The sequence below is a fragment of the Antennarius striatus genome, chromosome 22 (genome assembly GCF_040054535.1).
Source record: "Antennarius striatus isolate MH-2024 chromosome 22, ASM4005453v1, whole genome shotgun sequence".
In the NCBI taxonomy this organism is placed as follows: domain Eukaryota; kingdom Metazoa; phylum Chordata; class Actinopteri; order Lophiiformes; family Antennariidae; genus Antennarius; species Antennarius striatus.
In genome coordinates this window covers 11771904-11785905 of record NC_090797.1, presented here as the reverse complement: position 1 = coordinate 11785905, position 14002 = coordinate 11771904, and the positions used below count along the sequence as shown (strand labels likewise).

General features: G+C 40.0%; 1 protein-coding gene across 1 annotated transcript; it reads right to left on the bottom strand.

Moving 5' to 3' along the window:
- Positions 1-380: 380 nt before the first annotated feature.
- LOC137589450 (zinc finger protein 11-like) lies at positions 381-6035 on the bottom strand. Its single transcript, XM_068307225.1, has 9 exons — positions 5760-6035; positions 4940-5142; positions 4745-4843; positions 4480-4572; positions 3993-4103; positions 3530-3653; positions 2395-3454; positions 2197-2249; positions 381-1648 (listed from the first exon to the last, which is right to left on the bottom strand). Exons 1-9 carry the CDS (start codon positions 5791-5793, stop codon positions 381-383), a joined length of 3045 nt encoding a protein of 1014 aa, XP_068163326.1. The 5' UTR covers positions 5794-6035.
- Between the last annotated feature and the right edge of the window lie 7967 nt (positions 6036-14002).

Below are 14002 nucleotides of genomic sequence, written 5' to 3'. Positions count from 1 at the left end.
TACAATTAGATCACAACCTTGACCTTGAAAAACTCGGTCAAGCTCAAATTTTGACTTTTATACCTTTTTAGGTACACATCTCTGAAAACTGATGGATATACAGTAATCACAAAACAAAGAGCAACATTTTCAGGAAGCCAGAGGCACAAAAATGTGATGACCTTCACCTTTGGAAGACTAGGTCAATGTCATGCTCGATAGAACAATATAGAAGTCATTGCTGCGACCATTATGAAAGTAGGTCGGTAAAACTTTGAATTCAGGGGTGTCGCAGTCTCTGACTGCCTTGTTCTAAACTCAATGCAACCACAAGAAGTAATGCAGCTGCTGTAGGTTTTTCACTCATTTAATGTCTGATTTTCCTTCAGTCATGAGGTTAACTATGTTAACTTCATGGTGTGTGTTCGTTGATGCATCTTCAGGTTATACGATTGCCTGAATCCCTTCCCACAGTCTCCACACAAATAAGGTTTCTCTCCTGAATGTGTCCTCTGGTGCCTTTTAAGGCGGTTGGCGCTGAGGAAACTCTTGTCACACTCTGTGCAGGCGTACGGCCGGACACCGGTGTGGTAGCGCAGGTGGATGGTCAGGTAGCAAGACTGGGTGAATTTTTTGTCACAGTGGGGACACTGGAAAGGCTTGTGACCAGTGTGGAACCGCTCGTGCTTCAGAAGTTCCGCATGAGAAAAGAAGCCCTTCCCGCAGTCTGAGCACAGGTATGGTCTCTCGCCTGAATGAGTCAACTCGTGTCTGATCAGAGTCGCCTTGTAGACGAAGCTCTTGTCGCATTGTGAGCAACTAAAAATGTTTTCCCTGGTGTGGTAGCGTTCATGCTTCTTCATGCTGCGCTCTCTCTTGAAACTCTTCCCGCAAAAGGAACACATGAAGGGCATGTCCTCCGAGTGGATTTTCATGTGGCTCAGCAAGCCCCCCTTGTAGAGGAATCCTTTCCCACACTGTGTGCACGTGTGCGGCCTCTCCTTCTGATGGATGCGCTGGTGCGCGGTTAGAGCTGCCCGGTAAGCAAAGCTCTTTCCACAGTTGCAGGTGTGAACTCTCTCTTCTCTGTGCGTCTTGAGGTGCTTGTTGAGGTAACTGACACAGCTGAAGCCCAGGTCACAGCGAGGACACTTGAAAGATCGCTCCACGTTGTCTTCATACTTGCAGTGTGTCTTCAGGTGTCTCACCAGTGCAGATTTCCAGGCAAACGCCCGACCACAGTCAGAACATAAGTAATCGTCGTTCTCCATGTGGGTGCTCTTGTGCTGCCTCTGAGCCACCAGGGACTTGAAGAACTCTCCACAGATCAGGCACTCATACTTGCGCCCAGACTTGTGTGTCTGCTTGTGTCTCTCCAGTGACTGTTTGAAGGAGAACCTCCGTCCACACTGAGAACACAGGAAGGGCTGCTCTCCTGTGTGGATGCGCTGGTGTGCTTTCAGTAAAGACTGAAATTTGAAACTCTTCTCACAGTCTGAGCAGCTAAAACGTCCTTCATCATCAGCGAGGGGCTGAAAGGACAGCCTCTCTTCCTGAACCTCCACAGAGTGGACAGTTTCCACGTGCTGCCGGACCTGTTCTTCCTCTGAGTGGCTGAAGGAGCACTGAAGGCAGGAGAAAGCAGCTGATGTGTCCTCCCCTCCAGAACCTCAAGGGAAAATAAAATGGTTACAGTCTGGAGAAAAAAATGTTCATTATGTTAAGACAGGATAACGCGATGTCATTAAAGAAGTTACTTAAAAACAATCGCTTGTAAAAGAACACTTACCCTGTAATCTGTCCATAACTAACCCTAAAAATAAGTTAGAACTTTGGTATGAATGATGGGACCTGCGTCTGCCGACCTGGTTTAACACGACCACAACATATCAATTCTATGTAAGAAAATTATTTGTGTGTAAGAAAGCTTTAAATTTACATGCAAAATGACCTGGTTTGACACTATCCAGTGTGAAATGGCCATTCAGATGTATGCATGCATTGAAAGCTGCTCATAATTCACTGACAAAGGCCTCCATCCTCCATCGGCACCCACTGCCGTCTATATCAAGGCCTTTATTTTACTTAATTTTTTATCCAACTTTCCTTAAAAAAAAAAGTGTTTTAAAGTGCTTCATGGTGTCTGTCTGAGCTCTCGCTAACCATGTAATTGTGTTGGAGGGATAGGAAAAAACAAATTTGTGAATATGAACTCACTTTTGTCACTGTGCTGAGTTGAGCCCATAGACGAACCGTACGAGTGCTCTGTACTGTTAGAGACATAGCAAACGTAAGGCACAATGTTCCACCTCAGCCACCATATATTCAAAATAAACAACAGAATGTATATACATTAAGTTTGAACTAAAGCTCTGATAAATTCCAGATAAGGTTAATAACGGAAGATGGTTTTACCTGGTGAAAGGCAGAGGCTTAATCTCTGGAGTTCTCCTCTTGCCGTGTTCTTTCTTTCTTTTTACTGCCATGTTCTTCTGTAAATTAATCACCTGGATCTTCATGGTGGGTTTGGGTTTTCGCCCACTTGTGCGAACTTTCACCACAGAAACCACTTTGGGAGGCTCGCCACTCTCATTATCCAGCTCACCTTTATTCTCAACCCGCAGCCAGTGGTTAGGGTCAGGAGGTGCTGCTGGAGCCTCGCTGAAACGTTCATTACCCACAACAACTTGCTGCCCTTGTTTATGAGGCTCAGTATGCTCGTTTGCCTCGTGATCGTCAGAATGACTTTTCAGGTGCCTTGCTAGTGCCAGCTCCCAGTTAAATTTCTTTTGGCACCAATGACACGTGTAAGTACCGTCTTCCATGTGTGTCTGTTTATGCTCCGTGCGTGCTGATAAGGAGTGGAACGTCTCATTGCAGACAACGCAGGTGTACTTGCGTCTGGTTTTGTGTGTATGTCGGTGCCTGTCAAGGGACTGCCGGAAGGAGAAGCAGCGACCGCAATCGTTGCAGCGGTGGGGGCGTTCACCGGTGTGGATGACCTTGTGGGCGATTAGCGAAGAGGCAAACTTAAATTTCTTCTTGCAATCTGGGCAGTCATGAGGTCCCACAGAAATTTTGTGTTGGGTGGAGTCCCAATTTTCGTTTGCTTCTTGAGGTATAGTGTTTGTCAAACCACTTGTGGGTTTTTGTGTTTCTTCTGTCCTTGCAACAACTTTGTCCTCACCAGGAAGGACTACCAGTGATTCTTCCATAGCTATGCCAGTGTCTGTTACTTCACAGCAGTTCTCTCCTACCACCTCAATGTCAGTGCTCGTGTCTAATTCAACCTCTGCATAATCTGTCACCGTGATTATTTCAATGGCTACATCATCCACAAATGACACAGTATGTGTGTCATCACTGACGCCTTGCAGAGGATCTGAGTGAATGAGTTCTGTGGTGTTTGACGCTTTGCTGGGACAAACTGCAGAAAGGGATGAGAGGATCCTCTCACCCATAATGGATGGTGGAACTGTACAAAGAAAAAGAACATCACTTTCACAATGAAAGTCAAACACACTAGATGTGTTTGTGAGATAAGACTTACCATGCTGCTCCAAATGCCCAAGTTGTTTGTGGTGTTGGAGCAAATTTATCAGGTCTGTTGGCTCAGAGACTGAATGCACACAGTCATCCAACACAGCACATTCAGCTCCAAGCCAGGAAATAGTCTGGTGGGAATGTATGAAATCACACATCATGCTAAATCCTTCACAACTAATCCTTTATAACTAAGATTTTAACTTCAAAAACAAGATTTTTGATAATTAGATTCATTCTAGCAGATGATCCAACTACTTAATGACTTATTTGCTTTGAATCATAACAACAGATCTCCAATTATTGCCAGGAACGTGGAGCACAATGGCGCTTCTGCAGAAAAGTCATGCAAAGTCATTTTGTTATTCTGCAATTGGAATTCAGCAGCATCTCCTCAGCAATGTAGATAGAATATGTAAAGTATTTTTAAAATGTGAAAAACTAATACCTTAAAAAAAGAAAAGTCTAACCTGCTCGAGTTCAGGAACGGGCAACAGCTGATCCAGCCGACAGAGGAACTCAGAAAAAAGAATCTGCAAGTCACTGTCATACTGAGGTCCATACTCAGCTGGGAAGACATCCTTTGAAAAACAAAAGCATTATATTAACAATTAAGTTACAGGACAAAAAATTTAAACGAGCCATCTCTGCTGTAATAATATTCTATGCATAAAGCTGGCATGAAATCTTTTGAACAGCAACGGGGAAAAACTCCCTTATTGAGGAAGAAACTCCGGGCAGGACCCGGACTCTAGAGGGCAGTCATCTGCTTTGACCGGTTGAGTGGAGAAAAAATGCAGATAGGGAAAGAGAGATAAAGTGGCAGATAGACCAGATAGTCACTTTGTACTACTGCCAAATTTGATATGCAACTGACAGTGTACAAAAGACAGAATCAAGCTCTTTACAAATAAATCTGCAATGGCACTACTTTAACAGCAAGGGATGACGCCTCACCATAAAAAAGTCTCGTCTCTCTTCAGGATCTTTGAGCAAAGTCTGGATTAGTTCAAGAAAGTTGAAGACTACTTCTTCCACTGACTCTTTCATCTGCAGTGTGGAAATAAAATGGCATTTATGTTATAAATTCACAGCACCTACGTGGTTTTAACAAATGTGTGGATGAGCTAAAAATAAAATGTCAATAATATGGCCATAAACGCATACTAACCAAAAAATATTTATGAAATGAATACAGACCATCCAGACTTATGTCACTTACCTCGATTGGGGTCGGACATGGTGGTTTAATCTTCTCCAGGTGAGACACGATGAAGTCAGGTTGGATTAGGTTTTCACTACGGCACAATTCAAGAATATACTGAAAAAGAGAATTAAAAAACAGATTACCACAAAAACATGGCTTATCATTAGGAATCTATCACTGTCTCAATCTTTGACAACAATTGGTTCCCACCCTAGCTCTTAATCCCAGGTTCAGTTGTGTCCTGTGCTTGTACATGAGCAGCTCTGGCACCATGTCCATCACCAAAGAGATATAATCTGCTACTCTCCAGTAGTTCATTATATCTTGTTTCTTCAGAACCTGCCACATGGACGCTGACATAAGCTGTAGAGGTGGGACCAGAAGCCGTAACGATGCCAGAGGTAAGGTGTCACCTGGAAAATAGGAGAGAACTCTGACCACACCAGGAGAATCAGTCAAAATTACCTGGAAACTACCAGGATGAATTAAACGAATTCAACTAGCACTACTGACTTTACTAGTACTGCATCAAATCACATCTACTCAATATTTATTCTCAGTTGTGAGCCACACATTCTTTCGGTAAAATGACACATTTTAACTGTTATTGTCATTATAAATTTTAAGCATTTTGCTGGTCGCGTCTAATTCTAGTCCAGCAGGAGGATCTTCTCAAACACTTGTTAATTACGCATGAGAACAGCGGTGTGTTTTTGAATGCAGCCTTGTTACAGCCAAAAACATGAAACCCATGTTCAACAACGACATCCATCCGACAAAGTTTGCTTTCCTTCGAAAATGTATTACCATATAAAGTTAAACGGATCACAAAGCAACCACGTGGAAGTAAGCTAGGAGAGTTGTTTGGAAAGGATTATAAAGCGTGATATCAGAACAACGATAAGCGTAGCTTTCAAAGCTAGATTTCATACTGACACTCCAATAAAAATTAGCGTCAGCTTAATTTCTGTTAACTCAAAGGTGACACAAGATTAAAATTTAATTATTTTTCTGCTCAAAGTGAACAAACCTTTGGATAAGGCCGTAAACACGTTCGACTCCATCCTTTAACACCCGTGTAGAAAGATTAGCCAGCAGTTGTTAGCCTAGCCTGCTGCTAAGTAGTTAGCTACCCAGCCCCACTTGCAGAGCATAAGTCAGTGCTAGCAAGAAGATAAAGATGAGGCTGAGGCGACTATTAGACTAAAACTACAAAAACAACAACAAATAAAACTAGTCTCTACATAAGAGATGACTCCAGTTGAATACATAAATACTTATGCTTGCAGTAGCTTTTTCTTCTCTTTTTAATTTACGTCGGATTCTGTTTTCTTTGTTGATAGCGCCACCTGTTGGAGATATATTTCTTCTTCTTTTATTTTAGTTTTCTATTTATTTAATTCCGGGGATTTTTAGCGCCTCCTACTGGTTCGGAATTGGTTGACAGAAGTAAAACAAAGGGAGAAAAAATATCTTTTATCCTATCTCGTTTAAGCAAAATTCTCTGATTATTTTTGTCCATCATTTTTTCACCTGTCTTGTCAGTTCTCCCCATTCTTTCTTGTCAAAATATTTCATTTATTTCTTAAATTTTTCGTTTTTCACTAGTTTAGGTTTACATCTGGTTCAAAATAGGCCTATCAACAACTAAGCAATATTAGCAATGCTGAAGCATCTTCAGCTGATATTGTTTTACAATAGCATCAATCAGCACTTCAGTTTATGCAAAACCTATCAAGCGTATCAAGCAAAACCATCTCAGCTGATTTTTTAATGAAATGTTGAGGAAAGTTATAACCGTCTCCCTCAACATGTAGTGAACCATTACCAGTTCCAAGGTCAACCTCCTGACAAGTTTTTTTGAAATATCTTTTCCAGAATTTGTGTGATATTTGCAAACAGAAATAAGTGAACCTCAAAGACAGATAACCACAGCAGCAAACACACAGCTATTCTGAACATGTGAATGTTGTCCTGCAAATCCATTTAAGGATTCCAGTATAAAAATGATGTGTCTTCATTCATTCATTCATTCATTTATTCATTCGTTCGTTCATTCGTTCATTCGTTCGTTCGTTCGTTCGTTCGTTCATTCATTCATTCATTCATTCATTCATTCATTCATTCGTTCATTCATTCATCGTCAACCGCTTCATCCACCGTGTCGGGTTGTAATTATATTAAATAGAAGTTTGACAGTTTTGCAGCTAAGATTCCATTTTATTGATTAGGATTCATTAACAACTTATTAAGAGGGTGTCCGGTGCTCAGGTGTTGCATTCACCATAAAATTAGATAGTTCTACTAGTTGATGAATAATTCACACTGCGCTGATTTTAATTTTCATGTGACTGGATCTGAAACACACTTGTAACATCCCAGCAGACGTTTTATCCAAAACATGACCAGTTATTTGTAATAATTTGTAGATCTAGTGGTGAAAACCAGTAAGACCTGTGTGTGTTTGTTGTTGACACTGGTACGTGTCTGACAGTAGAAGATAATAAAGATACATCAGAGAATTAGCCCCGATGCTCCTACAAATAGTTTATTACTTGTATCACTAGCGGGAGTTGTGTAAATTGCACAGATAGACCAAAGCCAAACTGATCTTTGATCTACTCTCATTTGATTGTTTGTACTGTACCATTGGTCATATAGTTTACTCTTCCTTGTTTACTCTCCCTGCGCTTTGATCTACGACTCTTTGTTACTAAATCCTCGATATCAAAACCATAAAATCCTATAAAAGCAACACATATATTCACACAATCCGTGTACAGGAAAAATATGAACACGCTTCCACAGACAAATTTTGCAGCCATCCATCAGTCTGTTGTGAATGGCAAACATCAGAACCACAGGGGAGGAAAACAAAAGTGGCAAGATCATGCTAATCAAGATGGTAAATATATTAAACATGTACAGCAAGAAGCACTTCAGCTGGAAGAGTGCCGAAGCTCTAGCAAGGACATGCCAGGACAATTTGGGAAGAACTATTATATGAAAACACACAAACTTAAATATGAACTGGAAAGAATGACAGGACTTCTAACTCTCAGGGAGCAAGAGTTCCAAACTCAATATAAACAGGACTACGCCACCATCTCAGCTCAAGAGGCAGAGATATTCTCACTTAGGGAAGCTCTTCAATTCCAAATGAATAGATTTGCATACATCCAGCAACAGAAACAACAGGAAATTGATGAACTGAAAGAGAGACTGCAGGAAGAAATTCACAAAAACCAGCAAAATGAGATAAATTCTTTCAACTTTCATTTAAAAATTCAGAAGAATGAGGTCCAGATAAACGCACTGCAGGACAAGGTCAATGACTTGGAAAACAAGGTCATCAAAAAGAACAATGACATTCTTGAGTTGAGGAATGAGATTGGTATTCTCTCTGGAACAATCAAAGGTTTTCAGGACAAAATATATGACATTGACAGTGCAAAATTCTGCCAGACAAATAGCAAAGATCAGCAGGACAAGTTAAAAGAAAACCTTGCAAAGAATAATGGAAATAGTAAAATAACCGACAAGTCTTTTAATGCAAAGGAAAATATGGAACTGGAGGACAAGACAGTACAGAAAAATAGATTCTTTTGGCAGAAAAAACAGTCAGCGTTGACTACCGATGAAGAGGAGATGAAAATAAAAGAAACGGATAGTCACACAGACAATTCAGACTTGTAAATCTGTGAACCAAACATCTTTGAGCGTGGTCAAAGATGAACACGGTGCTGCAATGAGTGCAGAGCCGCTGCCTCACAACAAGAAGGGTCCGGGTTCCAGGTTTTGAGTACGGTTCCTTTCTTGGATGAATGGATGGATGGATAATTTAACCTAAAAAAATAATACTAGGCCAGTGGCACGGTGGGTAGCGCTGTTGCCTCACAGCAAGAAGGTTCTGTGTTCGAGTCCCTGCTGTGCAGAGTTTGTATGTTCTTCTCATGTCTGCGTGGGTTTTCTCCAGGTACTCCAGCTTCATCCCACCTCCAAAAACATGCAGTTTAGATGTATTGATCAATTAAATAAAACAGATTATAAAATAGATGGTAAAATGTAATACCATCAAAATAAAAAATAAGATAGTGCTGTGATATTTTTAAGGCGGGGAGACAAGGATTTAAACAGGGATTTAAATCTATCATATTTGTTCTATTTTAGGTGATTCCATTATTATCCATAATACGGAGATCATCACGCCCATAAGTCTTGGTAGGATAGGCTCCAGCAACCCCTTGTGAAAAAGCTGTAGAATGAATGAATGAATGAACATTTCACACTACTTTTAACTTCTAAGTCTATTTTTTTCTAAGTCTCTATTTGACAGAGACATCGTTCTTCACAAATCTCGACATTATTTATCTCTAACTTTTCAGTCTTTTCAGTCTCTAACTCTTCATTTTTTGTTTATGCATGAATAATAAAGCCATTATCAGCAAGTTGTGACATGGGTGAATAATTTTTAAGGGTGATTGTTGATGACTATCTAAGATGACTAATCTTATTACAACAACAACCATAAGACAAAAAAAAATAACATTTCATCTGCTCTTATTCCCATCAGAGTCACATCAACTTCCTCTGACAGTAGAAGAGAGAAGAAGAATTACTCTTTATTAATCTCCGTAGGGAAATTCTTTTTCCACTCTTTCCACACACACACACACACACACACACACACACGAACGCACGTACGCACACACGCATGCACACACACACAAGGGGCCTGCTTGCATGCAAATAGACAATGATGGTATGAACAGTGGGCAGCTCCTCTCTGGTGCGCCCAATGAGCAACTTGATCAGGGATGGTGTCCTGCTCAAGGGCACCTCGGCAGTGCTCGGGAGGTGAACTGGCATTTCTTCGTCTACCAATTTACACTAAAGTTTTGGTCCAAGGGCAGTTCTTGAAATGAGATGTTTGACCTTGAGAAAACTTGGTGAAGGTCAAATTTTAAGCTTTTGTACACTCAGGAACTGCATAAGATAGAAAGACGAGGGAGAAGGCCGCCTCAGCTGTGTGTGTCTGCAGGTCATCCAGCGAGATCATGGGCCTCTTGGTTGCTTCTCTGCTTAGTTTCCTCCTTGTTTGGGCTGAAAGTTTAGAGGGACGGCCAGGTCTTGGTAGGTTTGCAGTGGTTTCATGTTCTCTCCATTTTGATATTATTGCTCACACAGTGCTCCGGGAGACGTTTAAATATTGAGAAATCTTCATGTATCCCATTCCTGCTTTGAACTTTTCCACAACGTTATCCTGGACCTGCCCGGTGTGTTCTTTGGTTTTCATGATGATGTTTGTTCTCCAGTGTTCCTTTCATAGACCTCTGAGACCATCACAGAGCAGGTGCATTTAAACTGATGCTAAATGACACACAGGCGCACTCTGTTTGTCATTGTCAGTCATTTTGGTCAACTTTGGATCATTCAGAAATCATCAGGGAATTTCTAGAGTTGGTTAGCTGAGCTGAGAGAGCAGGGGGCCAATACTTTTGCACATCCTACTTTTCAGTTTTTTATTTGTAAACACAATATAAAATGTTGAATACATTTGGTTCCACTTCACAACCGTGTCTCATGTTGATTCTTAAAAAATATTTTCAGTTATCTTTAAGTTTAAACCCTAAAATGTGGCAAAATGTCAAAAAGTTTTTTGGGGGGGGCAATTCTTTCGCAAGGCACTGGTACCTACTTAGCCAGACTGACCTACTCACCTTTGATCTCACCTGGTGCCGACCCCTTTGTTCACTCCCCTTGTGCTCTGATCTATGGTTCTTTGTTACGTCATACAACTTTGATCTGCAGCCTTTGTTACGGGTGTACAAACTAACTAATCTACCTACGGAGGGACAAGCACAATCCTAATATAGGAATTGATTTTAAACTATCACTGTGTCTTTCTTTACTGCCAATTCACAACCCTGGGTTCCTGGTGAAAGTGATGTGTCTTATTTTTGTCAAATAGAAGTTTCACAGTCTTTTTTTATAGTTAGGATTTATGAACAACGTATTAAGAGGGTAGGTGTCTGATAGTCAGGTGTTGCATTCACCTCAAAATTAGATAGTTCAACTAGATCAAGGAATCATTTACACTGAAATTATTTTTATTTTAATGTGACTGGATGTGAAACAGGTTTGTAGCATCTCAACCACAGCCTTTTATCCAAAACATTACCAGTAATTTTTAATAACGTGTTTGACTCTCCAGAATCAAGGAAATTTATATAGTGAGTGCCCTTTGATCATTTGGGAAGTCAAACGCTCATGGACATAAAAAGTTTACATTCTAGACATCAAAGTCATACAGTCCTATAAAAGCAAAACCAACACATCACACATATAGTCTCTTGTGATACAGTATGAGTAATCTTCCTCAGCTAAATTTTTCAGCCATCCATCAGTCTGTTGTGAATGGCAAACATCAGAACCACAGGAGAGAAAGAGAGAAGTGGCAAGATCAAGCCAATCAAGATGGTAAATGTATTCAAATTGTACAGCAAGATGCAGTTCAGCTGGAGGAGTACCAAAGCACTAGCAAGGACATGCCACAACATTTTGGGAAGAACCATAATATGAAAACACACAAACTTAAATATGAACTAGAAAGAGTGACAGGACTTCTAACTCTCAGGGAGCAAGAGTTCCAAACTCAATATAAACAGGACTACGCCACCATCTCAGCTCAACAGGCAAAAATCCTCTCACTCCGGGAAGATCTTCGATTCCAAATGAATAGAGTTGCATACATCCAGCAACAGAAACAACAGGAAATTGATGAACTGAAAGAGAGACTGCAGGAAGTGATTCACAGGAACCAACAAAAAGAGATGGATTCTTTCAACTGTCATTTAACTCTTCAAAAGAATGAGGTCCAGATAAACGCACTGCAGGACAAGGTCAATCAATTGGAACACACTGTCACCAAAAAGGACAACAATATTCTTGAGTTGAAGAATGAGATTGGTATTCTCTCTGAAACATTCACCAAGACCATCAGTAATTTTCAGGAGGAAACAAGTGATAGTGACAGTGCAAAAATCTGCCAGTCAAATGACAAAGATCAGCTGGACCAGTTCAAAAAGAAACTTGCAAAGAATGATGGGAATTGTATGGTGACAGACAAGTCTTTAAATGCAAAGGAAAGAAAGGAAGTGGATGAGAAGATGGTAAAGAAAAAGAAAACAAGATTCTGGCAGAAAAAACAGTTAACATGAATACTGATGAAGAGGAGATGAAAATAAATGAAACAGATTCACAAAGGCAGCTAAGATATTTAAAACTGAAGAGAACGATGGATGGACGGATGGATGGATGGATGGATGGATGGATGGATGGATGGATGGATCAGCACTTCACACTTCTTTAAACTTAAGCATTTGACAGACACATACTGTTCTTCCTCACAAATCTATCACACAATATCAAAGATATGTTGTCCTTACCAACCTCTCACCTCATGTACGCATGAATAATAAAACCACTACCAGGTTGTGACGTGAGTGAATAATTTTAAAGGGTGATTTATGTAAAAGTTTTGATGCGTGTTTTAGATGAAATTGTCTTGCCTTGTCCTGTGTACCGTACACAGGACAAGGCAACCATCCTCACGTGGGGTCAGGCTTTGAATGGATTTAATTTAATTTCATACTGTTTATATTTTAATTTTATACTGGTTATATTTTAATTTAATTTTACACTGTTTATATTTTAATTTTATACTGTTTATACTTTAGTTATAGGTTAGTATATAAGTCCTGTTAATGCAGTATTTATTTGTGATGTAATGCCTGAGCAGTGGATATGTACAATTTCCTCCAGGATTAATAAAGTATCTATCTATCTATCTATCTATCTATCTATCTATCTATCTATCTATCTATCTATCTATCTATCTATCTATCTATCTATCTATCTATCTATCTATCTATCTATCTATCTATCTATCTATCTATCTATCTATCTATCTATCTATCTATCTATCTACACATGCATGCGCGCGCACACACACACACACACACACACACACACACACACACACACACACACACACACACACACACACACACACACACACACACACACACACACACACACACACACACACACACACACACACACACATGAGAATACAAGAGAAAAACTTGGTCTTACCGGTAAAATCTCATGTTTCATTAGTTTGCAATAGCTTAGCTTCCATGTTATCCAAGATCTCTCATTGTCTCATCTTCAGCTGATTATCTGATATAAGGGTATATTTTGGAGCAAATTACACACATGAAATCAAGCAAACTGATCGTTTATGACCCAGTCATAAGAAAGAAAACACTATTTGGGATTGCTGTGGTGTTGTGTTCTGGAAGAGCATCAGTTGTAAGAGAATCAAGATTCTACAATGGCTGTCCATTCGTCCACAGACACAAAACACATCTCAGACCAGTGAAGTGTGTGATCAATATTTGCATCCCTTGATACTTGTGTGATTTACAGTAGTACTGCAAAATGCAGGGTCCTAATGATACCATGAAGGATTGTCACAACTGGGATGTTATGATTCGTGACAACACAAGTACCAAATGAAGAAGTGATTACTGTAGTCAAATTGCATGGTGCACCTTTCCACTAGGTGTCAGGGTTACCACTCCTTAGAATATCAATAAGCCTGATGGAAAATGAACTGGCTGCTTCCCCTCTGTGCAGGAGTAGCAGGGAAATGAGAGGGTGTGACTGTAGGCCTTACACCCATTGTTTCTTTTTTATTGCCGTTAAACGCCCAGCTGCCTCTGTGGCTCAAATGTTGGGATGTGCTGAAGAGCATGTCTGTCTGTCATTCTGTTTGTCTGGTCGATCCCTCTGTCTATCTGGTCTATTGGTTTATCTATTTATCATTGGTCTGTCTATCTGGTCTATTGTTCTTACTGTCTATCTTGACTATCTTATCTATACTGAACAAAAATATGAATGCAACACTTTTGTTTTTGTATCTATTTTTTATGAGATGAACTCAAAGCCCTCAAACATTTTCTACATACACAAAATATCGATGTCTCTTCCTAAAGGAGAAAACTGCTTATTTTGTGTGTGCAGAAAATGATCTCTGAGTTCATCTAATAAAAAATGGGAGCAAAAATAAAAGTATTGCGTTAATATTTTTCTTCAGTATATCTGACATGGTTCATCAGGAGGTGGCCATTCTGTATGTGTCACACACGACATATTGAATTAGACTCATTTACCTGGAGAAATGCATCATTACATTTATGTGCTAAA

Excerpts from the sequence above, each read along its gene's own strand:
- LOC137589450 (XM_068307225.1), bottom strand. The coding sequence starts at position 5,793 with ATGGAGTCGAACGTGTTTACGGCCTTATCCAAAG. Across the intron at positions 4,844-4,939 it reads ACCTGGGATTAAGAGCTAGG|TATATTCTTGAATTGTGCCG; the intron begins GTGGGAACCAAT and ends TCTCTTTTTCAG. Across the intron at positions 2,250-2,394 it reads AAGCCTCTGCCTTTCACCAG|TACAGAGCACTCGTACGGTT; the intron begins GTAAAACCATCT and ends TGTCTCTAACAG.